Source organism: Pipistrellus hanaki, assembly GCF_964339955.1.
Source record: "Pipistrellus hanaki genome assembly, chromosome: 6".
Classification (NCBI taxonomy): Eukaryota; Metazoa; Chordata; class Mammalia; order Chiroptera; family Vespertilionidae; genus Pipistrellus; species Pipistrellus hanaki.
The window spans coordinates 52498503-52523158 of record NC_140508.1 but is presented as its reverse complement, the minus strand read 5'-3'; the positions used below and the strand labels follow the sequence as shown (position 1 = coordinate 52523158).

The window sequence follows — 24656 nt, the reverse complement described above, 5'->3', positions numbered from 1 at the left end:
CAAGGTGCTCACTCTGAGCATACTAATGAAGACTGAGTTTTTTCACCTGGAACTGAATTTCTAGCCAAGAACATCCTGGGAACTGAATTCCAATGATTCTTCTGAAGCCCTGAAAATTCAGCACTTGTTCAGGGAGTGGTGAGGGGTGGAGCGAAGACACCTTTATGTGGCTTCATTTCTAGCCACAGACCCAGTGGCAGAGCGCCCCCAATGGTTTCCAGGAAAGAGGAGCATGGCCACTGTCCAGGCACTCACCTAACACTGTGTTTCCTCTTCTCAGGGGGGAAGAGACAGCCGCTCTGGATCGCCCATGGCTAGACGCTGAGCCCTGACTCCTGTTCTCGAACCCTGTCCTGGCTTCCTAATAATCCCGCCCTAGGATTTAACACTGTCCCATCCAGCCCACCGCTCCTTCTAGACACGACTTCTCGCTGGTGCCTTGGCCTGAGCGCACAGTCGGGCCAGGCACACCGCATCCTCCTGGCAGTTTCTGGCCCACGGCTGCATGGACAACACAAACACAAAACAGTTCCACTGTTCCGACTCTGTGTCTGAACACAACGTGTCCTGGAGTCTCATTCCGCAGCGACGCGCCGGGCGCCCCGGAGCCCGGCCTCGTCCCACGGACCCTCCGACCTTGGACTTGCTTTGCACTCTGACCCACCCCCGGCTTCAGGCACTGCTGGGAGGCACTGCTGTGACACAGGACACGTGCGGGTGGTGGGCCTGCGGCCACGCTCCCTCCAGTTCCTGTCCCTGCCCTATCTCACCTCCTAAGGCCCCTTCCCCTCCTAACAGGACTAGGCAGCAGGAGTGGCGTCACCCCCGCGGGAGCTTCGGTATGTGGATGCCGGTGGGCAGCTTGGGAGAGAGCAGAGTGGTGGGCGCAGAGGCCCTGTGGGCTGCTCCCACGCCAGGTGGGCTGACCTCGTGTTGGATGGAGAAGGGAAGGAGGCAAAAGGGCCGGCAGTAGCCTGGAGCAGGAAACAGGCGAGGACATAGCGGGGACCAAAGTGGCCCCTCCAGAGCCCTGTTTCGTCACCAGAGCCCGGCTGAGAGCTCAGGGAGACCTGCACAGAGAAAGCGGACCTTAGGAGATTTTGGGGTGGCCGCACGGTGTCACCCTGGTCACTGGAAAGCCAACCGTGACAGGTGGCATGCTCAGCATGGCAGTGCACATCGCAAACACTAACCTTGTGGAAGAATAACCCTCCGTGTGCTTACATCCTGGGAGTGAATGTGCTGCGTGACTAGGCTTAGTAGGGCCCACCCCTGATCACCATGAACCTACCCCTGCCCCTGGCCCTGCCCCTGCCTCTGACCCTGATCCTAGCCCTGCCTCTGACCCTGAACTTAATCCTATCCCTGCCCCTAACCCGGCTCTTGCCCCTGACCCTGACCTATGGCTGGGCCTGACTACTGAGGCTAGAAAAGCTGTCCTCTGCACAGTACCCTTCTAATGTCAGCGGACACCCCCTGCCCCTCCATAACGTACTGATTGTGCCTTTTGAGTTTTAGTGCCTCTTCTCAATCTTCCCTCCAGACCCCTGCAACCTCCTTTTCCTATAGAATGAAGATGAGGAGTGGCCTCCGTAAGGCCCCTCTAATCCCATCTAATCCTGAATGTTGAGTGTGGGTTTATATAATGTCTATTAACTCATAGCCTCAGTGATGAGAGGGTAACAAAAAAACAACCAAAAACAAAAAAAAAAACAAAAAAAACAAAACCTTTGGTAAACAAAACCTCCAAACTGCTCACTCCGAGCGGTCTGCATGAGCTGATGTTGGTGTGAGCCCCACGCAGATGACCCCGGCAGCAGCCGTGGCTGTCACGGGGAGAACACACTGTCTTAAATAGTGACATAAATAAACGTTTAATGATTCTCGCACGGGGTCTCTTATTTGCGTCCGTGAAACGTGAGCCCACATGCCGCCATCATCACATCCAAGCAAACTCGGGCACGGACTTGTGGTCACGGCACACAGCCGGCCGCACCTCCCCCAGGTGCGATGTCATCGCATGGCTCACACATTGATGAGAGAAGGCGGGGCGGATCACCGTGAGGGCGTCGGTTCTCTGATTTACCACAAAGAGAATCTTCAAGTTATCTTTAAACCAACTTTTTAAAGATATATTTTTACTGATTTCAGAGAGGAAGGGAGAGGGAGAAGGAGAGGGACAGAAACATCAATGAGAGAGAATCATTGATTGGCTGCACACCCTCTACTGGAGATCGAACCCACAACCCCGACATGTGCCCTGACCAAGAATCAAACTATGACCTCCTGCCTCATAGATCAATGCTTAACCACTGAGCCATGCCAGCCTGGCTAACCATCTTTTACATGCATTTACCTGCTCATGTGAAGTAAGGAATCTCTGACAAATTACTTTTAGCCACATTTTATCTTGCAGAGACATTGACAAGTGATTTTGGGAATGTTAGTTTATAGTTGATTTTATACAAGAATTCTCTTTCAAAAAGACACACTAAAATGATTTTTTATTTTGCTTTGCTTTTGACACCACCACGGGTTCCCTTCTGCCTCGGTAGCAGTGGTGCTGAACTCTGTGCATCTGTGAAATCCAGCAAGGGCAGCCACCGGTGGGACAAGGGCAGGGCCCCAGCCTGGGTCTGCTGGAGCCCACAGCCTCGGAGTGTGTGCAGCCACACTCAGCAGCAGGCAGCCCCACGGTGGGGCCGAGGGACTCCAAGCCAATACTGACCAACCCTCTTCCTTTTTACTTCTCTTCCCAAACCTCCTAGGATGGAGGAATTTGGAAAATCATGCAGAGATAATTAATATATAAATGGTCAGTGCCAGGGCTCAGCTAACCTGAGGCCCCAAGTCACCTTGCATCTCAGATGTGCACAAGATGCTGGGCCAAGTCATGCCTTCGTGTTTAAATGCAAACACTCTCACATCGTAAGAGCCAAGTATCCTGGGAAATTCATTGGGAGAAGCACTTCAGGTAGTTGAGCAATCCACTGTAGAGGGAATACATTTCCCATAATCTGATCACTTGAAATAGTCCCATCCCACCACCCCCATATTTAAAAATGATTAGAGCACACCCTTCCCCACCCCCCCAAACAGGCAACGAGGTGGGGCAAAAACTCTTAACCAGCCTCTCTGAGAAAGTCCAGTCACATCACTTTCCTCCCAAAGTATATGGAGTCCTTACTCTGTGCTAGAAACAAAGGGAACCAAGACAAAAATCCTTCATTTACTATCTCAACAAGACAATGACTCAATAAACCACCAACTTCTAAAAGTTTGAAAATGAGACACCCCCCTCACAATTCACTGGAGGGGATAGGTGGGAGGGGGGGTAGGGGAGGCCAGGGGAAGGTCACTGGGGGGGGGGGGGGCGGGGAAGGAGACATACGCATTATTTGTAATACTTTAAACAATAAAAAAAAATTTTTTTTTCTTCAGTGGTGAATCAAGAGTGAATCACTTTGTCATTTTAGAACTGATCAAACAGATTACAAATTTAGACTGAACACAGAAGCCATCATGCTGTAAAGCACTACACATAATGGTTAAACAGCAAAGCCTCACGGTGACGGCCCACTGCTCCTGCCACTGATGCTGCCACTCAGTGTCCAGTGTTAGCGCTGAAATATTGTATGAGGCACCCGTAGAAAGCGGGTGGGTGTGAGAGGACGAGTGTGGACTCATTGGTATGACTGAGGAAGCCCGTAAATTCAGATGAGATCAGCAATGACCAAGCATGACATTTGCTTAGAAACCTCCCCAAGGCAGAGACTGCTTCTTTAAGAGGGATATACAGGGTTTCTAACTCTAACCAAAAGTCTGCCCCCCACACACACTTTTTAAATGATGAAGATGCCATTAGATTTTGAAATGCTAATTTTCACTAGAATAAGGTAAAGACATGGAGGCCCCAAGTGTATGCAGGCATTTCTGAAATTCTATCCTACAAACTCCAAATTACCTGTGTCACACGATTAGAGATAAAGTGGCAAAACGTTTAGGTTCACAAGTATCAACTCTGCCTCACTTTGTACAAGACAGTCTAGAAAAAAGAAATTAATTAGCAACAATTGACCCTTGGATTAACTTTTTCTTGGTGGTAGGGGGGAGGGTAGAGTATTGACTTTGAAATAAACTTTTGGGTGGGGGGTAGATATGCAGAGAAGGCATGAGATCTCTCTCTAAAACTGTAACCAGACAACAATCCTATATCCCTTACAAATTTTCTTAAATAGGTGTAGCTTACATAAATCCAAGGAAACTTTTTTGTTGTTGTTAAAAAAAAAAAAAAATGGGTCTCCTCGTAAGTTAGAATATTCTTCTACAGGGAATGCACTTCAATGTGCAGAACCTCAGGCCTGGACTAAACACACACCTCCTGACCATGTTACAGAAGAGGTTAAGAGAACACTGGTTGTAATTGTAAAACAAAAACTCACATTTCCTTAAAAATGACAATGGGCAGAGGAGCACAACATATCCTAAAGAAAGGTGCCGTAGTTAAATGCCGAGATTGGCTGGCACTGGAATTTCACCATGGGGAGGACCACTGGGTACTCCTTGTGCGGACAGGTGTTCTCCGTCCCCTCAGGGACACACGGCCAGAGGACACAGGCAGTCGATGAGCCTCCCGCTGACCTGACGGGCCACAGGCAATATCCAGGTGGGTGTGGTCTCCTTTCATACCCGTGCAAGCACCGACAGGTGCCACTGAGGCCAAAGGCTAGCTGCAGGGGCAACTCGTGTGGACCAGGGCACCCCATTTGGGCAAGGGCACTGGAGTTTCCATTCCTGAAAGGACGCTTTTGTCCTAAGCCACTGACATTCTATGGGAATAACGTGATGGATGGGATTCCACGCACACAGGGCTCATCCCGAGACCTGGCGTCACAGGAACCACACCCAGGCTCTCCCACAGACCTGGCAACCTGGCACCAGTGAGCTTTCCCTGTCTGGGTTCACAGAGCGAAAGCAAGGTGTCAATGTTCTTTTCTGTTAAAAACTCTCTGAACTTGGAATGAATTCATGTGCCAAACTTCCTTATATTAAATATTCTAAAAGAAAAGTGGGTCCCTCTTCCTAACTTCATGTTTTATTTATTGTTCTTCCAAAAGAGATCTGCTAAGATGAGATCTTTCTGAAGATGCTGTTATCTATCCTCAGGGTCCTGGTTGTGCAAGGCTGGAAATCTCTCGTCAGGAGACTTCACCAGCCACACTAAGTCATAAAGAGCAACCTGCACTCCACCCAGAGCTCCCATAAAAATCTTATCTTTTCAAGGAATGTTTTGCAAAGAAGCAGCTTTTATGACTAAAAGTGAATCAAAATAATACACTAATATGTTGTGTTTGCTTTCTAATAAACTGAGAACACTCACAAAACGAATTGCTGATAGGGTTTTTTCTTTTTCTTTAACCAACATAGAAGTAGTTTTAGATTCTCGTGGTACAGAGCAGGGCTGTGCTTGCGTACAATTAAGAATTAAATAAACCCTCTTAGAGATTGTCCTGAGATGACATTTAATGCTAAAAACAAAATAAATAAACTAGCAAGAACCAACATTTTTTAAATTCCAATAATTGCAACTTGGGATTTTTGTTTACCAAAATTAATGAACATTTCTAAAATATTTTAATACAAAATTATAAAAGAAAGTGCATTAGAAGCAGAACCTTTAAAACTCTGGCAAAATTACATTATTCTGAATACACTGACTACAGCCAGGTACACACACCAACATTCAAGGAAAATCTCAAGAAATATAATAAGTCCAGCATCACAAGAATAAGTCAAATAAGGCTTTTTCCCCTTAAAAAAATATACAATACACAACAGTTTGAAAAAAAAGTAATATTATTTAACAGTTTTCTGACTTAAATATTTTCACATAACAAAAGCTTTTATATCACCATATTACTTATATACATATCCAAAAGTGAACAAAAACAAAAAAATCAAAAGATGCCCTTTCAAAAAAATAAGAGTGAAATGTCTGTTTTTTTTTTCCAGGAACTTGAAATGAGTTCCTCTCTTAATATACAAAGTCCGTACACTATTTACAGTATAATAAAACTGCCCTCTGAAACCAGAGAAGAAATGAGAGAACATGAAGGCAGTTATTTTTCAGAAAAATAAAAACAGCCCAGCTCTATGTTACAATGAAAAAGAGACCCATTTATTAATAAAATGAACACAATACTGGTCTGAAGTGCTCACAGGGAGGTAAAAGCGCTGATGACGCTCTCTCTGTAATGGGGACGAGTGCTTATATTTACAAAATATACTGTTCAGCCACACAGAGGCCCATATATCTGTATGTACATATGCACTTATATATAGAACATATAAATAACTTCAAAGGGGAAATTCACATGGAGAGAGAACTTTCCATCTTTGGAATGCTGCAGGAAGGACAGGCCGCCCCGGCACGGGGGGCTTGGTGTGGGACATGTTGAATGTGGCACCATTGATGAGACAAGAATTCCCTGAAATAAAAACACACCTGCTGATGCACGAGGAGGAAAACACGGGCTCAGGAGCGCTCTTGCCCTTGGACTACAGAAGTACCTAATGCAGCGGTGAGCAGGGGCCAAGCTCCTCTCTCACTTCCTGTTGGCAACGGAGGGCTTGTACTTCCTGCCACGACCGGGCCCGTGGGCCTGCTTGTCGCTGGTGAGGCAGGGCAGCGCCACGCGCGGACCGAGTCGTCCTCGTCCGTGTGTTGGGTTTACTCTGCTCCCCAGGTTTACGCTCAGAGGCTGCCTTCTTATGACTAATGATTAGATATTTTAATGCAGAGAGAACTGGTCCAGCCATTTCTCAAGGTATTAGTTCTATTAACTTACAGACTAAAAAGAGTCAGTTCTACTACCTTCAAAATGCACAGAGAAAAGGAACTTCCCTGTGTGGTCTAACATTTTTTTTAGACTTTGTGCACCTACGTGACATTTGTTTTATAAGCTATGCTTCTTAGAACATAAAGCATGAAGGAAAATATGACCTTTTCCATGTTAAGTTGTCTTTGTAATACAAAGAAATCACACTACAATGATAGTAAGATCCAGTTAATTTGTGTGTAACTAGACGCACTGGCCATGGAGCAGAGGACGAAACTGCCTGTTGCGTACCTGAGTTCAGTGATTTGTAGACAAATGAGAACAATGCGGTTACATGTCCCCGTTTTTTTCCCTAAGTCTCTGAAAGACAATGATTCTTTAGGTAATTTTATAGCTAAAAACCTACTGTGGTAACATGTTTAACACTTGAAGCTTCAAAACAGTAATTCCAAGTGCTTCGTTCTGCACAGCACAGAACCTCAGAGATGTCCCAGGGTGCCCTGGGCTGCTCAGAAGACGTTGGCCAGTGCCTGCCACTCGCCGGCGGCCTCAGGCACCACCTCCTCCAGGTGCAGGGTCTGGCTCAGCTCCTCGGTGCCCTGCTCCTGGGGGCCCGTGGGTTCCTGCAAGGCTCCTGCAGGGTAGACAGAGCACAGGCAGATCAGACTCTAGCAGCACAAAATTACTCAGATAAAGGACAGCTAGAATACAGACAAGGACTTCCTAAATGGAGGGCTTTCTACCCCAACGAGGAGAGCCATTTGAGCGCAGTTTGAATGACTCAGGGAGGATGTCGGTACTGACTGTGAACATGGCCGTGCCACTGACAAACCCACCTGTGAGGGTGCTATTCCTGTGGTATCAGTGAGGCGGGGCAGACAATAACATTCACAACTCGCCTCTTTTCCTGATAGGAAGCAAAGCAGGGTCTGGAGTGTATCCATTAAAATGAACTTTCTCTCCCTCAAAACCCAACGACAGTGTCCTTTCTTCCTCTGGCCAGTCACCATGCAGGCCCACCAGCTTCATGCATGGGCCACACCACCCAAACACCTAAATAAACCTGAGGCCCATCTGTCACACACCAAAGGTTCTAGTCAGCATATACATACAGCACTGGGCCGCTGCAGCCCATCCAGCCAATGACCATCACCCCTCTCTTCACAAAGACTGGTGCAGGCCCAGGTTTGTGGGACACAGCAGCGGGCCCACAGCCTCAATACCCCCAGTGTTAGTGAGTCAACATGCACAGAGGCCTGTCTGTGGACAGGATGGCCTGACTCTGCCCTATGAGAGCCAGACACACAGACAGCACTGGGCACAGAGCGGCCTGACTGCACCCACACATGGCATCCTGCACCTAACACTGGCCTTCCCTGCACTCTGAGGAAGGCTTCCCCAGGGCCGTGGAAAGGGCATTGCGCCGGCCCCTCTACAGAAGGCGCGATGTGTGCAGGGGCCTCACCAGTGTAGCTGTGCGCCCGCTTCATGTGGAGCTTCATGTTGCTCTTCTGGGTGAAGCCCATGACGCAGTAGTCGCACTTGTAGGGCCGCTCGCCCGTGTGCTTCTTCATGTGCACCTGCAGCGCGCTCTTCTGGTTGAAGGCCTTCTCGCACAGCGTGCAGTGGAAGGGCCGCTCCCCTGAGGGCAGAGCAACCGAATCAGCGCCTGCCCTGCCCTCGAGGAGCACATGCAGGAGACAGGCACATGCACACGAAGGGCACACCCACACGATGGACACATGCAAGAGCCGGGCACACACAGGGAAATGCCTGGCAGATGCGGGCTGGTTCACAGGGGTCACCATGGTGTCCTTCCTGCTCCTGCTGACAAGTCCGCTCCATGGTGACACATGAGAGACTGCCAGAGGCTGCTGACAGCCCTGAAGGCTCCGGAAATGAGGGGCACAGGGGCTTACACAGTGTTTTCAACCCATTGGGGCAGGAAAACAAAAAGACTTTCAGGACATGAGACTGTCCTACCACTTGATTAAAAGTAGGATATATATTGCCGGGACCGGTTTGGCTCAGTGGATAGAGCATCAGCCTGCGGACTGAAAGGTCCCGGGTTTGATTCCGGGCAAGGGCATGTACCTTGGTTGCGGGCACATCCCCAGTAGGGGGTGTGCAAGAGGCAGCTGATCGATGATTCTCTCTCATCGATGTTTCTAACTATCTCTCTCTTCCTCTCTGTGAAAAATCAATAAAATATATATATATTTTTTTAAAGTAGGATATATGGAATATTTTTAAAAACATATAACTGCTTTCATGTTAATTCAGGCACTGGAAAGTGAAAGGCAAAGCTGCTCAATGCAACCTCTGCTGGGTGCCCACACGTGGACCAAGAAGGTGGATAGGTCCCAGGAGGCCCCATGCAGAAGGTACTCAGGCGAGGGAGCCCAGACCAGGCGGAGGCGGAGGACAGGGCCCAGGACATAGGAACAGGTTTCTGTGTGAGCAGGACAGAGGGGCAAGAGGCAGGGAGGCAGTTTGCTCCTTGCTGTGTGTTTTTCTGAGACTGACTGACAGTGGAGACAGGAAAAGCCAGCAGAGAAGTGTGAGGACGAGAGATGGGAAGGAAGCCCTGCAGGACCACAAGGCAGTTTGGCCTGACACTGCGCTTTATGCTCACGGTCAGAGCAGCAAAACCTTTCACTTAAAGGATAGTTAGTGCGATAAGTGATAAAATTAGGACAACGGTATACAAGGTCCTTGTGTTACACACAATGTGTGTTATGATGAACAAGTGTTCCATGCTAAGTCCTGGTTCCTCCAGGTCAAAGGTCCCTGTGCCAGGACCTTGTAGCCCCACGGCTCCTCACCTGTGTGGATGCGGCTGTGGCGCTCCAGCTGGCTTGGTTTGGCAAAGGCCTTCTCACAGGTGTCACATTTAAACACTCGGGGCTTCTGCGAGCTTAGGGAAGGGCCAGCTTGGTGTGTCTGCATGTGCTCCTGTTAAAGACAACACAGGAATGAAGGAATGTCCGTGGTCACAGGAACTGCCCCACCTTCAGGCACTCAGTTCTTGTCCAATGTGGCTACAAACAATGCTGCCACGAATGGCCTTGGACATTTTTTCGTGCTGATTCGCAAGCAGGTGCAGAGACCGTTGGTTAGGAGCCTCCCCATTTCCCTAAAGAAGGCTACCATGTCCAGTCTCACCAGCAGTGAGGGGATTTCAGTCTCCCCACACCTGCCAAAGGTGCTGACCGCTTTTTTAGGATTGGCCACTCTGAGGCACGACAGTCTCTCCATGTTCTTCTCACTTGCATTCAACACTGACAATGACTAACGTATGAACATGCAACTGGTACATGCAGCCACCAGACCTCTTAGGACTAAAACACGCTGGTAAACACCCTTACCTCAACAGACTTTTTCCTCAAAAAAATTGCACAAGCTGTCACTGAAATCTGTGGTAACGTTTGTGACTCAAGAGTGACGCCCTTCATTGACCGTGAGTGAGCTGGGCACCGGGGAGGGGCTGCAGTGGCGGCTGGGGGCACTGTACCTTGAGGTGGGTAGCCCGCTTGAAGGCCTTGCTGCACACGGGGCACACGTGGATGCGCTCCCGGCCGTGTGTGTCCTTGCTGTGGTGCAGCAGCAGTGCAGACGATGCGAAGCTGCGGCCACACTCCAGGCATGGGTGCTGCCGGCTCTCCTTCTCAGGCTGGCTGCCCCGGGCCAGGTGAGCAGAGACATCAGTTACCTGAGATGGGTCAGAAATCGGGACTTTACTCAAGGGTGTAGTTGGCAAACTAACAGAAGACAACAGACTCACTCCATAGGCACCAGCCACAGTGCCCGGCGTGTCCTCAGGGGGCTTGGCACCGTTAGACCACAATGGTACCCACTGAGTCCAGACTGAGTGGTTTCACAGAACAGAAGGGGTCACCTGAAAGTGACTGCCAGTTGCCTGTCCACTTCCACATTGCTGTCTGTCCAGTGAGGGCCGCTTCCTCATCTGAGAAATGTAACTATTCACAGTACCTGGCTGTCAGGGTTCAGTGACACAGCAAGGACCCAGAAAATGCTGTTAGTGCGAGGGCTAGCTTGGACACACAGAAATGATATTGCTAAGAAGTACTATTGCTATGGCTGGAGATGTCTCTTAGCAAACTGCACCACAAACAATTCTCAGCTTCTGATTGGATTAAAGGATTTCCCCCAAACTTTGGATCACACCTTTAATGGGCTTTCTATTCACTCTAATGAAATGCTGTTAAAAATAACAAAATAAATGAATGAGGCAGGAGGCCTTCCCTGCTTAGCTCTTATAAACAGGAGTTTATAGTTTTGCAGATAAAAATTTATTATGACTTAGTGAAAGAAAACTATAATTCTAAAGAAAACTGATGGAAGAAAAAAAAAACTGATGGAGTTTTCTATTTCTAGCCAATACTTCTTCGTAATACTAGAAAAGACAAAAGTGGATATACTTCAAAGAAAACAACACAGAGTGTCTATAGGGTGTTCTAACATTGATCAGCATTCAATAAGAGAGAACGGAATGAAAGAGCAAAGGTCAGTCAGGAGAGCAGAGAGAATGCAGGAGTGATTCTGTGATGCTGTGTCAGGTGTGCACATGTCTACGTGAGTCCTTATGTGTAAAACAGAAACAACAAAACACCCGTGTGTATTTAGGACACCAAATAAGGCATATTTCTTGTGAGTCAAAAACAAATTTGAGAACCTCTAGAGTAAGCGGTGCTTCAAGCTGCTCTGTGAGTGCAGATACATACCTGGTTTACGAGTGTTGCACGCAAAGCATGCGGTGACAGGGCCCGAGTGCATGGCGCTCAGATCCACCAGCACACTCAATATTCACTGGCAAACAATTGCTTCTGAACCCAACACCTCACTGTGAGAGGGAACATTCGCTGTGCCGCTCCCTGCACCATGACAACCATAGATGTCTCTGAGCCCTGGGTGCCCTAGTGCATCGCTGAAGTAAGCGTGGTCCTGGGGACCCGGACACCAACTGCAACCTTTTTACAAAGAGAAACTCAGCAAGAGGAGGGAAATTCCCTATGCAGGTCATGTCCACCTTCTATGGAAAAGTCCTGGCCCCACTAAAAACCAGTGAGTCGTCATCTTGAAAATCATTTGCTGAAATTGCTGAAGCATAAAGTTAATGCTTCTTCCATTCAGAGACTGTTACTGTATTTGTAACTCTGAAAAGCTTTAAGGAAAGAGTGTGTAGACTCTTCTATATTTATAACTATCATTCGCTGAGTAGAGACAATATGCATTTTAAGAAATGAGACTACTCAAACGACAAGTAGGTCATACACACACATATGATTGTGTATATGAGAGAAAATATAACAAGTCTATAGAAGATCAGCAAAGGTCTTTCAAGAAAACCTATAAAAAAACTAAATGGGGGTAAATGGCATGTGAAGTCTGATCAGTAGGCAAGTGGAAGATATTAATAAATTTCTAACTAGATCCATACATTATTGTTTGCTAACTCTCACTGTGTGGTGCATAAATCATGAAAGGAACAATATCTAGTATCAGCAGTTCAGCACTCGCTGTCCCTGGACCCTCACAGCTCATACTATTCACACTCAGGATTTGCTGGAGACCCACATTTCCATTCCCCATCTCTTCTGAATCTGTGCTTTTAAAAAGCATGAATGGTTGTGAGTGACAGCGTGCCCTGTACCTGGTAGGCGATCTCTTCACAAGCAGTGGACCCTGGCTGTGGGGTATGGCTCACCAAGATGACCTGTGGAGAGCCTGCTCCTCCGTGGCCTGAGAGGGATGGATCGGTGAGCAAGGCTGGGAACTGCTGACCCTGCCGAACAAAGATAATCACTTACTTTAGACATCATAACATTATCATATCCAGTAATAATTTAGAAGGTCTGTTATGGTGCAGTCGTTTTGGAAAACAAGTTGACAAGTCTTCAGAAGGTAACCACAGAATCACATGACTCGGCAATTCCGCTTGGAGGTATCTATCCCCCAAATGAAAACCTATGTCCACTTGAAACCTTGTGCATGAATGCTCAAAGCAGCACTACTCACAATAGCCACAAAGGGGAAACAGTCCATAATATCCATGAACTGGATAAACAAAATGTGGTATCTATATAATGAAATATTATTCGACAATAAAAAGGAACGAAGTATGACACAGGCTACAACATGGATGAAGGTTGAAAGCAGTCACTAAATGGTAGAGGCCAGTCACCAAAGAGCATTGTATGATTCCATTTATGGAAAATGTCCAAACAGGCAAATCTGTGGGGACAGGAAGTATATCAATGGTTTTCAGAGGCTGGAGAACACAGCGCGGCATGGGGTGAGCTTGTGGTTCAGGGGGACATGGGAGTGATGGCTAACTGCCAATGGCACAAAGTCACAAAATGTCCTAAAAGTAGGTATGCTGATGGTCACACAAATTTGTAAGCACGTGAAAGACTATTAAGTTGTTATAAACTACATATAAAGAATGTTTTCTTGTTAAAAATACACGTACCACTTTGCACAGAACTACTATGCGTCTTATGACCACTCTAGCACACCCTTCTCTACTGACTGGGAATCGGAGACAAGGCAATTATAGATGTGGTCAGTGGGATGGGGGTGCAGAGGGGAAGCTCAGCTTAAATTACCTGACTTTGTACTACAAATGCTGAATCTATAGAAACAACTTAATACAGAACTGGAACTGCTAAAATCAAAGCTACTTCTAAACATACCTTACACAGACTCCAAACGCTCTTTTGAAGCATACTAACTTGAAGACTCAATATCAGTGCCTCATGCTGAAGGGTAAGGAGTCACTAGGACACTTGGGTCATATGTCAGGTACCCTGCGGCTGAAGGTGAGGCTGTTCCTCAATGTCTCCAGAACAAAACAATCTGGGTTCCCACAGGGAAGATAAGGAATAGAGGAGGGGGAGGACTAAGAAGGCTTTAAAAAACTTCACCCATAATAGAACACTGGGTCCACTTCCTGCGGGAAAGATACTTCCTGAGGCAGACAGAGCAGGGCAATGGGTAGGACATAGACAGGTGGGGCAGATGGGACGCTACAAAGTCATTTTTACAGCTCCAGACAAGCAGAGCTTCTCAAATTGACTTGGATGCTTTTTTTATTTTATTTTATGTTTTTATTGATTTCAGAGAGGAAGTGGGAGAGAGAGATAGTAACATCAATAATGAGAATCATGGATCGGCTGCCTCCTGCACTGGGGATGAAGCCTGCAACTTGGGCATGTGCCCTTGACTGAAAGTAGAACCCAGGACCCTTCAATCCATAGGCCAGTGCTCTATCCCAGCGTTTTTCAACCGCTGTTCCGCGGCACACTAGTGTGCCGCGAGATGTTGCCTGGTGTGCCGTAGGTGCAGACAAGACAAGAATTTTATAATTTTTCACTATTTTGATTACTTAATATTTCATAATAAAGTAATTATAAAATACTTTCTTTGTGTTTATTTGATTCCTATTCAAGAGAATTACTTTATATATAGTCAATATAGGCACAGAGTTAAATTTTTTAACATTTTCTAATGGTGGTGTGCCTCGTGATTTTTTTCATGAAACAAGTGTACCTTTGCCCAAAAAAGGTTGAAAAACACTGCTCTATCCACTGAACCAAACTGGCTAGGGCTGACTTAGATTCTTTACTTCCCACGTGTGCCTTTTAAAAAGGTGAAATGATAGTACTTTAGGTATGTCCATGTATCAAATTGTTTTACCTAAACGTGGCATAGATTGAAACGGTGCCATTTGTACTAGCAAAGCTTTGTGTTATGACCCCCTTACAAGGGAAGGTTACCCATCTGCTACATGTCTATTGTGGGCTTTGCCCCACTTTTAGCACAATACCAATGTGGAAAAATGGTGACAATCAAAATTATAAATTCATATCTCCTATTTTAAAAATCAAAGATAAATACAACTGCTGGACAGAAATTCAGATACAACTAAGTCAGTGTTGGCTCATAAATTAACATTCCCAACCAAAAGCAATGATATTGGAGACTCTTAGCAAATATGGGCTTATTAAGGGGAAATGACAAAACTACAGAAGAACAGACTAGCAGTCGTCCGGGAGGAGGGGTGAGGTCCTTGCAGGCGGATACAGTCTGTGCCTGACCTTGTGGATGGCAACGCCTAGATGACACCATCTACAGATCTGCAGGATGCATTCCCTGGGGACACTGGATAAAGGGTACACAGGATCTCTCTAACTTGTTTTTTACAATTGCCTGTGAATCTACAATTATTTCAAAATAAAAGTTTAATTAAAAACCTATACACAATGTAATTTACTAATGTATTATTGCTGTTTCAATTGCTAATATTAAGTATTCTTAGTGCAAATGCTTGACTCAATAAGCAAAGCCCAATAAAATAAACCCAATGGTCAGCTGGAATCCACTGAAATAGCACATGAAAGTTGTTTCTGGTGTGCATGATTACTTCAATTTATTCCTTTGCTGTACGTGGTTTTCATTGAGAAAGAAATTACAATAATCTCACTCCCCCATGGTACATGATTCCCAAGTGCCCATGCTGGCTGAGGGCGGGGCTCTGGCTCCAGCTGCATCCAAGGGACAGGCTAAAACTGTCACTTAGCGAATACAAAGAACTGCTCACTGACCTCTTAACTTTAGTTATGATGAATAAATTATAATTATTGATGATTTTCTAATTAAAGCTGCCCAAGTTTTCAAGTCTTCACTCAATGCATTATGTGACAAAGACACCCCGAAACTGCACCCCCCCGGCAGGAACTCGTCTGAGCACATCAATGATTATTTGCGGAGTCCTGATGCAGCATACACCCCTCAGTAAACTCATCTACAAAACTCAATGCTGCGTAGCCACTAACGCCTGGGCTGGAACCATGGATGGGGATGACCTTCAGAATGCAGGCAGATGGAAAGTTTACACTGCACAAAATACACAGGAACTCTTTTCTGAAAACTTTAAAACACATGTCAGTATATGTGCACAGAAAGGTGTGGAAGGGAATATACACTAAAATGTTAACGGTGGTTCCCTTTGAGAAGTACATTTTTTAAGGAATACTTTTTTGTATTGTCTAAATTTTTTTGTTTTCCCCTTTTTACATTTAATATATTTCTTTTCTTTTAATCAGGAAAAAGACCGTCAATTTCAAAAGAAAATGTTCAGAACACAGATTTGAGAAGAACTAATAGTTTCCCGATCACCCCTTGCAGAGTGCGGTAACTGCACGATGACGGGTCAGGTGTGCACCTACCTGAGAAGCGATGTTGAGTGTGACCGTGTCCAGTCCTCCTGAGAGCAAGCCCTGAGTGTCAGCCAGAGTGAGGGTGACACTGGCCTCGCCTCCCACTCCTGACGAAGACATGACTAGGTTCTGAGCAGAGAGGGCTGATGGGGACGCGGGAGCCGTGGAAGAAAGGCTGCTGGCTGCGGTGCTGAGTTCTACAAGAAAGGTCAGGCGAGCAGATCAGTGGGAAAGCTGGGGGAGTGGGAAGGACGGTCTTCACAAAGGAGCAAGCCTGTCGTCACCCGTACCTACACTGTCTAAACTTCTGAAATGGCATCACAGAAACACAATCTTTTTTTTTTTTTTAAATATATTTTATTGATTTTGTACAAAGAGGAAGGGAGAGAGATAGAGAGTTAGAAACATCGATGAGAGAGAGTTATCGATCAGCTGCCTCCTGCACACCCCCTACTGGGGATATGCCCGCAGCCAAGGTACATGCCCTTGACCGGAACCGAACCCGGGTCCCTTCAGTCCCCAAGCCGACGCTCTATCCATTGAGCCAAACCGGTCTCAGCAACACAGAATCTTTGATTCCAGTTTTATAGCAAGCTTTCTCCAGTTTCTAAATGTCTTTGTGCGTAAATATACTCTGCTTTAGTATAACAGAGAGAAAGAACAGTATAAGGAGAGTAAAAACTTGACCCTACAGCCTCTGTCACTGCTATCATCATGGAAGGAAACTCCAGCAAGAACTTCCAGGACCCTGTCCCAGCAGAACCAGAAACCAGCCACAGAGAGGAGACCACCGATCCCTGAGCAGCCGTCAGGCCCCATGCAGAAGCTGCCTGTCTCTGTTCATGTTCACACTGTTCACCTCACATCTGCTTATCCTGAGCACAGGCCATCCAGATAAAACTGGACAGAAATGCTGCCTGAGCCTGCCACTGGCTCCCTCGGAGTTTCTCTTAGAAATGGCATGTTTAATCTGAAACCAGGTAACTGTAATGCCTAGGCTCACTGGCGTGGCCTGAATCCTGGTCTGGAAGTGACTTTGACTCTAAGGTAAATACTCCCAGTGAGATGACAATCTCTTGACCAATACTGTGTAGATGGGATCCGCTATTTAATTATAAGTAGTTACTAATGGAATATGCAAACCTCTCTAAAGATGTGCTTTACACCAAGAATGGAGTAGTTATCTGAAGTCTCTTCCTAACTCATGGCCAATTCAAAGATGGATGCCAAGACCTTCACCTTCAAGAGGCACCATCACATGTGTCTAAGGAGGCAGAAGGGAGACGCTTCATGTTGACTAACCAGATGGCAAGAGTTTCAAGACTGGAGCCGAGACAGCATCAGAGCTCGTGTGCCCTCATTCCACCCGCTCTCTCCACCTGATCAAAACTCCAGGATCACCAAGTAGCACAAAACTAGTACATGTAAGTGAAGACATGAGGCCCTCTCCCTGTCTGCCCATCGGTGTGCCGAGGGCTCGCTGGAGACATAGGTCACATGACCCTGGCCAGCCCAGCCCCAGTGCAGCAGCCTGGGGAGCCTGGGTTCCTGACATTCCAGAGCCTGCTAACCCTCTTTCCATTCTGCTGGTCCAACATGTCCCACGCAGAGGGCAGAAGAGGATAATCTCATAGCCCAGACACAGGATTCTGGGTGTGGTCAGAAAACACCTATCTCATTCTGAACAAAAACACAAGAATGACTTTCAAAGAAAAGTCTTCTCTGTAACTTAAAAGCTCATGATATACTTCAGATGTCTTAACCTATTACAGACCAAATTATAACCTGAAAGTTCTAATTTATAGCCAATTAAAACATAAAACAAAATTCCCTTTACTTGAAAAATAAACAAAACCTCTCTCATTTCAAATGAGTAAGAAGTAAGTTCTGTGACAGATTCCAGAGCCCCAAACGGAACAAGTGAGCAGACGCAGGAGTAACAGAGCCTGGAGCAGAATCAAGCCTGAGACCTGGCGGGAACCATCACTGGCCAGACGCTGGGGTGCTGGATCTGCCAATATGCTATTCAGACTATTCCTAACCACTCAGGCCTCAGTTTACCCTTCAGCAAATGAGAGGATAGATAGAAAGTTCCCCAAAGGTCCTGAGCACCCATGCCCTACTTGGATCCAGTCAACTTCTACACCATAGCACCACGCCTCAGCCTAGCAGAGGTCATCTGGCCTGTAACACAATGTCACTTGCTTGGGAGAAGTGCTCCCCACGGCCCCACAGTGCCACTTCCTGCTCATCCCAGTGTCCAAAGAGGTCACCCGGACTGAGTCATATCCCCTGTGACCTGCTCGCTGGCACCATTCTATCTCCTATATATACTGTTCATGTAATTACATGAATTCTTTAATAACTGTCTGTGTTCTATTAGTTTCTAGGACCCAAAATGCCAGGGGACTATGTCTGTCTTGCTCAGTATCATGTTCTCAGACTTAGTACAATGCTTACACTCAGTACACAACACAATCTCTTACTGAATAAATGCATTACTGGATAAGAAAGAATTTCAACGAAGTACAAAAAAAGTCTAGCTGTGAGTACAAGTACCCGTAGACCAAACTTTTTCTCAAAAACTGAACCAGAGAGCTGGAAAATAAGAGGCTTAGAAACTGATAAAATCTCTATAAGATAAAGAACATGAGAAAGGTATGGCATCCTAAACTGCTAACAGTTACTTATGAAGCAGGGCACAGAGGATGATGAGCCAGGACCTCACAGCCCAGGGGAGAAGGGGAAGCTGTCATGAAGCTGTGATTTTATAGGAGCTCACTTCCTTTTAATTGTGCTCATTTATTTTTATAAAAGCCTACTCCTCGATACCTTAGAAGGATGCCTTTCAATTGTGTTATCTACTGTGGTGGAGCATAAAATTCACATTGCAGGGCACACAGGATTATGAGCCAGGACCTCACAGCCCAGGGGAGAAGGGGCAGCTGTCATGGAGCCATCCAAGTGCCTGCGTGCATAAATACATAATGCCCTAAGTATCTGAATACCATTACTTACTGCCGTTCCTTAAGATATAGAATTATCAATTGATTGATAATTCTACAAAGACCTCTATCACCATCAACCACTGTGGAATGACATTGCGTGTGACGGGACAAGGGGTTGAGATGCCGTGCTAATGGACTTTCAGATCCCACAATGTCACCATCAGATGCATACCTGAAGAGGTCAATGCTGCACTCTGCGTGAGAAGCTGGTCATTGCTGATTGTCAGGGTGGCACCTGCAGACTGATTATTGACCGTGGCCCCAGACAATCTTATTGTCCCGTTTAGCTCACTGCTTCCACCAGAACTGTGCTGAATAAGGTCTTGACCTAAATGGAAATTAATACTGTAATATCTGAAAGTGCATGGTGATTTACACTCTGGCAAGTATGATGAGCATATAATACCATGTTTATAGAAAAAAGTGAAAATAAGACCATGAAATAAATTTCCCTAAATGCAAGTATTTGTTCACACTTTTTAAGCTGTATTTTTTAATTGCTTCTTAAAGTTCTGCTTTAACTCAACATTTAGGCACTTAAGTTACACGCTTTGTTGAATTAAACTTAAACTGAATTGAAAATATTTCCCAATGTGATGGACTACCAGATGTAGCAAAGTGTGTTAAAAAGGGTCAATGTGATACTACAAAATGATACCAGCACCGCCCTTAGCTGGTTCCCATGTAGCCAGCTAAGCTGGGGCACCGTGGACACCCGGTAGGAGGGGCTCACAGTCACCAGGAGGCTCATAAGCATTCTAGTGCACCCTCCATGTCTCCCACCAGGTCCCACACCTGCTCATGCCAGCCCCTCAGCTACTGTCACATGTCATAGAACCAAATAGTATGGGAGCAGGTGAACATGAGAGTTAAACCTGCTGACGTTTCAGTGAGTACCAAACAGAATTCTTTTGAAAGACTGGACAAAGACAAGTTGCTTTTAAAAAACTCTACTGTCAGGTTAGGCATAAGCATAGTAACTATACAAAACAGGAGGAAAAAGCATCAGAAGACAAAAGAACGCTGCACTCTGCTCTGTCATTACTAGCACCTTCTGGGATTATAAACAGACAAACAAGACAGGAAGCCGAACACGGCGGGCTATGTATGGGCAAATGGAACCATACAACTGCCATGGGCAGAGCAGACCGGTTTTCAGGAGACCTAGGATTCACTCTTTGGTTCTGTTTCACACAGCTCTTCATTAACAACTGGCCTGGAAACATGAGTTACTGAATCTTCATTGCATATGTGCAAGGTAACTCAGGGAGGTGAGGACCAGCCTCTCCTTTACCTAGTGTGTGTAATGTTTTTCTTCAAATGACTTATGAATGGCTAACAGACTATAAAACTTAACTGAAATAGTATTTATGCACAGTCAAGAGTCCTGTGGGAAGAGCCACCTGTAACATGTGATCCGAGCTAACAAGTCAAATACGCTGGGAGCATGAATGACACCACCCAAGAGAAACACCCGACAGCGAATACTGCAGTCTGAGGCAGAATGCATGGGCTTGGTGACAGACTCATAGGGTTCTTCTGCCAGTTTCAAGTGACTTACACTGCCAAAAGGTATTCTTACTTGTTTATTACTTATTTATTTACCTCTCAATATTTGCCATAGTTCACATTTGTAGAATACATAATCCCAATAGAATTGTGAAAAGAGTAGAAGAGTAAACTCCCTATAATCTTTGACAATGCAGTTTACGTGGATTATATTCCTTTAGTTTAATGGAGTACGAATGAGACTTGTGAAGCAACAGTTTTCTGCTCTTTGCTAAACAAAAGAATATGTGAGAAAAAAAATCACTTAAACTGGAAGCGATGGCACTATCAATTTCTGTTATCAAATTTGAGCAGTAACATTGTCACTAAGCCTGAATTTCTTACCTGAATTATAAACACGTATTGGGCACTGGCTTTATGCAAAGCTGAGTGTACAAAAAAATAATATAAATGAGACAGACTTAGATTGCAGGCAAAAACATGTGGAACATGAATGACTAACCAGAGATAGTCAGCGTGATTTCCTGCGGGGACCCCGAGGACGACGTGGTGGGCCCAGCAGCCTGTGCCAAGACCTGGCTGAGACTGGAGTTGTTGATGGTCAGGGTGATCTCGTGGGGGCCGCTGGAGGTGGACACCAGGCCTGGCGATGGCATCACTTGAGCGAGGTCTTGGGTCCCTAGTTATCATTACAGAACAAAACAAAGCTGGCCTTAAACACACAATATTCTCTTCTTATATTAAAAATATTTCAGTGAAACTGTTACTTCAAAATGAGATTTGAAATAAAATCAGTCACCTCTAATTCCTTCACCTATAAAGATAAGAAAGCCTTATGAAATAGGAAGCTAATGGGACGAAATTAATTCCATGAATGTTGCAATCTACATGCACATATTGAGTAAACATCAATTAAGGCATAGGACATTTGTTTAGTGAGCTTTAAAAAGAGAAGAAATGGCATCACAGCGTCCTAAACTCAATTTCACGATGACAAGCACAAATCTGACCCTCCAAAGTCCAAGCCCACAAGAGTGGCTCTTACCACTGCTGCTAGTGGTCAGCACAGAGTCCTGCTCCGACATCGAGCTAATGGTCAGGTTGGCAGAGGTCACTGTGGGCTGTAAGGACAGGCCTGAGATGGGCTGGATGACCACACTGGCTGGGACTGTGCTGTCCGCTGTCTGAAGGGAGCTGTTGTGTGAGGCCGAGCCCGGCTCCCCCGTCAGTTGCTGAGCAAGCAGGTTGGTGGGCTGTAAGCTTTGCTGCAACACTCCTGGGTCAATCTAAAAGGCAGCACACACATTTGTAATGAAGTTTCATGCTGTGTGACTGAGATAACATTCAAGCGCAGGAAATCATGGCAGGTGCCACACCTGTAATGTGATGTTGTTAATGCCGGAGGTGTCAATTCCAGAAATTTGAACATTAGGCCCAACCAAGTTAGCCGCCAGCTGTAACTGGATACCTTCCAGGGCGGCCAGGCTCCCATCCGTCAGAGACACTGTCCAGTCACTGCCACCTGCATGGAAAAAGAACAAGAAGGAACGGGTATCAGAAAAGGTTCTTCAATAGGAAAACTTAAGTTTTACATATGTATCAATATGATCTGGTGAAGGAACACTGAAACCCACTTTACACCATACACACACATTGTCTGATTCAATCATCACAAAACACACCTGTGAAAGAGGTAACATCACCATCACAGATCAGAAAACGAGGCTCAGGGCGGGTACACTGACTAGCGGACACTTAACATAGCAACTGCACTTCATTAGGCTCTGATCACACCCCAGGTTACGGACACAGGGAGAATCATATCTCACATCTGCAGACACGTGGTACATCTCAAGGCCCTTATCAGTCCCCACCCGCCGGCTGCAGCCATACCTGACACGGAGCCAGGGAGAACGGCCTGGCTCACTAGTCCTGGCTGAAGCAGGTTTGGATCAAACTGGCCAGTCAGAACCGAGTTGTTCATGATCAGCAAATTCGGGTCAGCAGAGGCCGGGCTCAGCAGGCTGGCGGGCTGCAGCCCCTCGGGCGCACTGCGTGGTGTAGACTTCCTGGCTTTCTTGGGGTCAGGCTTGTAGTGAAACTGCATGTGAGTCTTCCTCCGGCCAGACGTGCGGAAGCGCAGCTCGCAGTGCGGGCACTTGAAGGGCTTGGCTCCAGTGTGCAAGCGCATGTGGACCTTCAGACTCCCCTTGGTAGAGAAGGCGTTACTGCAGACGTGGCAGCTGAAGAGCTTCTGACCTGTGAAGGGCCAAGAGTCAGCGTCACGTACATGGCAGGGTGGGTTGTGTGAGTGTGAGCCTGTGACCCAGGGTCTGAAAGGGAACAGAATCCCTCCTGAGAGCGACAATATCCCAGCTCTCACCACTACCATAGAACATGTTGATGGCTCAGATCTTTATATTCTTTCCTGAAAAGAGGCACCCAGGAGCCAGCACAGGTAGAGGCCACCTGGGAGCATTAGCTTGGGGCTTGCAGAGCCCTTGGTCTAGCACCGTGTGCCCAGGGCCTGGACGAGTCCTCTCACTGAGTCCAGCGTGTCATGAAGGCCTCGAAGACACCTGAGGGCCCTGTCATGAGCATCAAGCTGCCTAGCAGAGTCCCAGGAGCAGAGTGTCATGGTCTTGCTCCCCCAGAAACGGGCAGACTGGGACACAGACCAGGACGAGAGAGGCGTTTTGCAGAGACACTGCTTTCCCTCCCAAATGCACAAAGCGGACTGGAAACCCCAGTGTGCGCAGTCACCACAAATGTCACCACACCTGCCTTGAGCAGTCAGCAGGCTGCTACACCTAGTGAGGCAAGGACAGGTGGGGTGCTCCCCCTGAACCCCAGCAGTTCATAGAGTCTCCAAGAAGGTCAAACACCCAGAACCTAACAAAAAATACCAGAAAAACTGTCCACAGAAGAGGCATGTCAATAGGTTCAAGTATCTATTTACTTAGTTCCGAATATTAATCCACCAGAAAAACATCATGGGGCTTTATAGAAACTTGTGAAACTGCATTGTGCTCTTTTTGTTAATTCTGTTTATAACCAAAAATTAAGACTATAAATTACCTCAACAGTCATCATCCTACAAATCATAATAACATCCCTAACGTTTACTGAGAGTCACTTAACTCCTAATTTTCCACAGGAGGCCCTGGAGGCTCAGACCAGTAGCTCAGAAGTGGAGGCCAAGGTCCAAGCCGGGTGGAGGGTGGCGTCTGCCTCCCAATCACTCGGACACACTGTGGAATCAGGACTCAAAGGCTCAGCACAGCCTAATTAACCTCAGTCCCTCAAGTTGGATGTAGGAGAGAAGTGGCCGTGGAAATTTTACATTAATTTTTCCCTTCATAAGATTTGTCCCCACATGAAAAGAATTACTACCATGTAACTGTAATCAGATGCTAAATTCCAGTGTTTACAAAACTTCAATAAACCAAATCTCTTTGGCATTTATGTCTGATTGAGAATACAAGATAAATGACAACTGGATATTTGGAGACCTCATCCCTTTTCTTTAGTGCTTTGCAGATCATTTTCCCACATCAGGAATGAAAAAACTTTTATATCCATTTATCATGGTTCCTGGTTTTTATGCTTCCCATAATTTTGAAAGTATTGATGTGTGCACAATACAAAGGAGCAAACAAACATAAGACACCACAGTCAGGCACCAGCGACGCGGCCCACTCTTACCTGTGTGAGTCTTCACGTGGCAATCCAGGGTGGACTTCACAGTGAAGCTCTTCCCACATTCGTCACATCTGTATGGCTTTTCTCCCGTGTGGATTCGAACATGCCTAGCCAGGAAGTATTACAAGTTCAATATTTTTCCTTTTTATGTGATACACAATTCAAGCAAACTTCATGATTTTAAATTTATAACTATCCATATAAATAAAAATTATGTGGACTAGGTACCAATACATTTAGCCAAATAAAACATTTAAAGTTTCACTCTCTGCAAAAAAAACACACACCATAAACAAATCCAAAAGACAACAAGAAACCTGAAAGGCCAATGAAATCAGGGTTCACTGTTCTGAAAA

General features: G+C 46.1%; 2 protein-coding genes across 13 annotated transcripts in view; one reads left to right on the top strand and one right to left on the bottom strand.

The window, feature by feature from the left end:
- MBP (myelin basic protein) overlaps window positions 1-1882 on the top strand; it is a 77667-nt gene extending 75785 nt beyond the window's left edge. For all 6 annotated transcript variants that reach the window (XM_084887686.1, XM_084887684.1, XM_084887689.1 and 3 more), the window contains one exon: window positions 281-1882. In XM_084887686.1, coding sequence (XP_084743812.1) covers window positions 281-325 — 45 coding nt within the window. In that variant the 3' untranslated portion in view covers window positions 326-1882. The remainder of the gene's footprint in view (window positions 1-280) is intronic.
- Window positions 1883-5147: 3265 nt separating this feature from the next.
- The window catches only part of ZNF236 (zinc finger protein 236), a 72186-nt gene continuing 52677 nt past the window's right edge, over window positions 5148-24656 (bottom strand). For 6 of the 7 annotated variants that reach the window (XM_084887180.1, XM_084887176.1, XM_084887178.1 and 3 more), the window contains exons 21-32: window positions 24304-24407; window positions 22492-22857; window positions 21975-22120; window positions 21644-21884; window positions 21101-21277; window positions 19262-19417; window positions 16091-16278; window positions 12514-12645; window positions 10354-10551; window positions 9665-9794; window positions 8305-8481; window positions 5149-7473 (exon numbers count right to left, since the gene is read on the bottom strand). In XM_084887180.1, coding sequence (XP_084743306.1) covers window positions 7349-7473; window positions 8305-8481; window positions 9665-9794; window positions 10354-10551; window positions 12514-12645; window positions 16091-16278; window positions 19262-19417; window positions 21101-21277; window positions 21644-21884; window positions 21975-22120; window positions 22492-22857; window positions 24304-24407 — 2140 coding nt within the window. In that variant the 3' untranslated portion in view covers window positions 5149-7348. Of the gene's footprint in view, window positions 7474-8304; window positions 8482-9664; window positions 9795-10353; window positions 10552-12513; window positions 12646-16090; window positions 16279-19261; window positions 19418-21100; window positions 21278-21643; window positions 21885-21974; window positions 22121-22491; window positions 22858-24303; window positions 24408-24656 lie in introns of all 7 variants that reach the window. The other variant, XM_084887177.1, reaches the window with a different exon arrangement.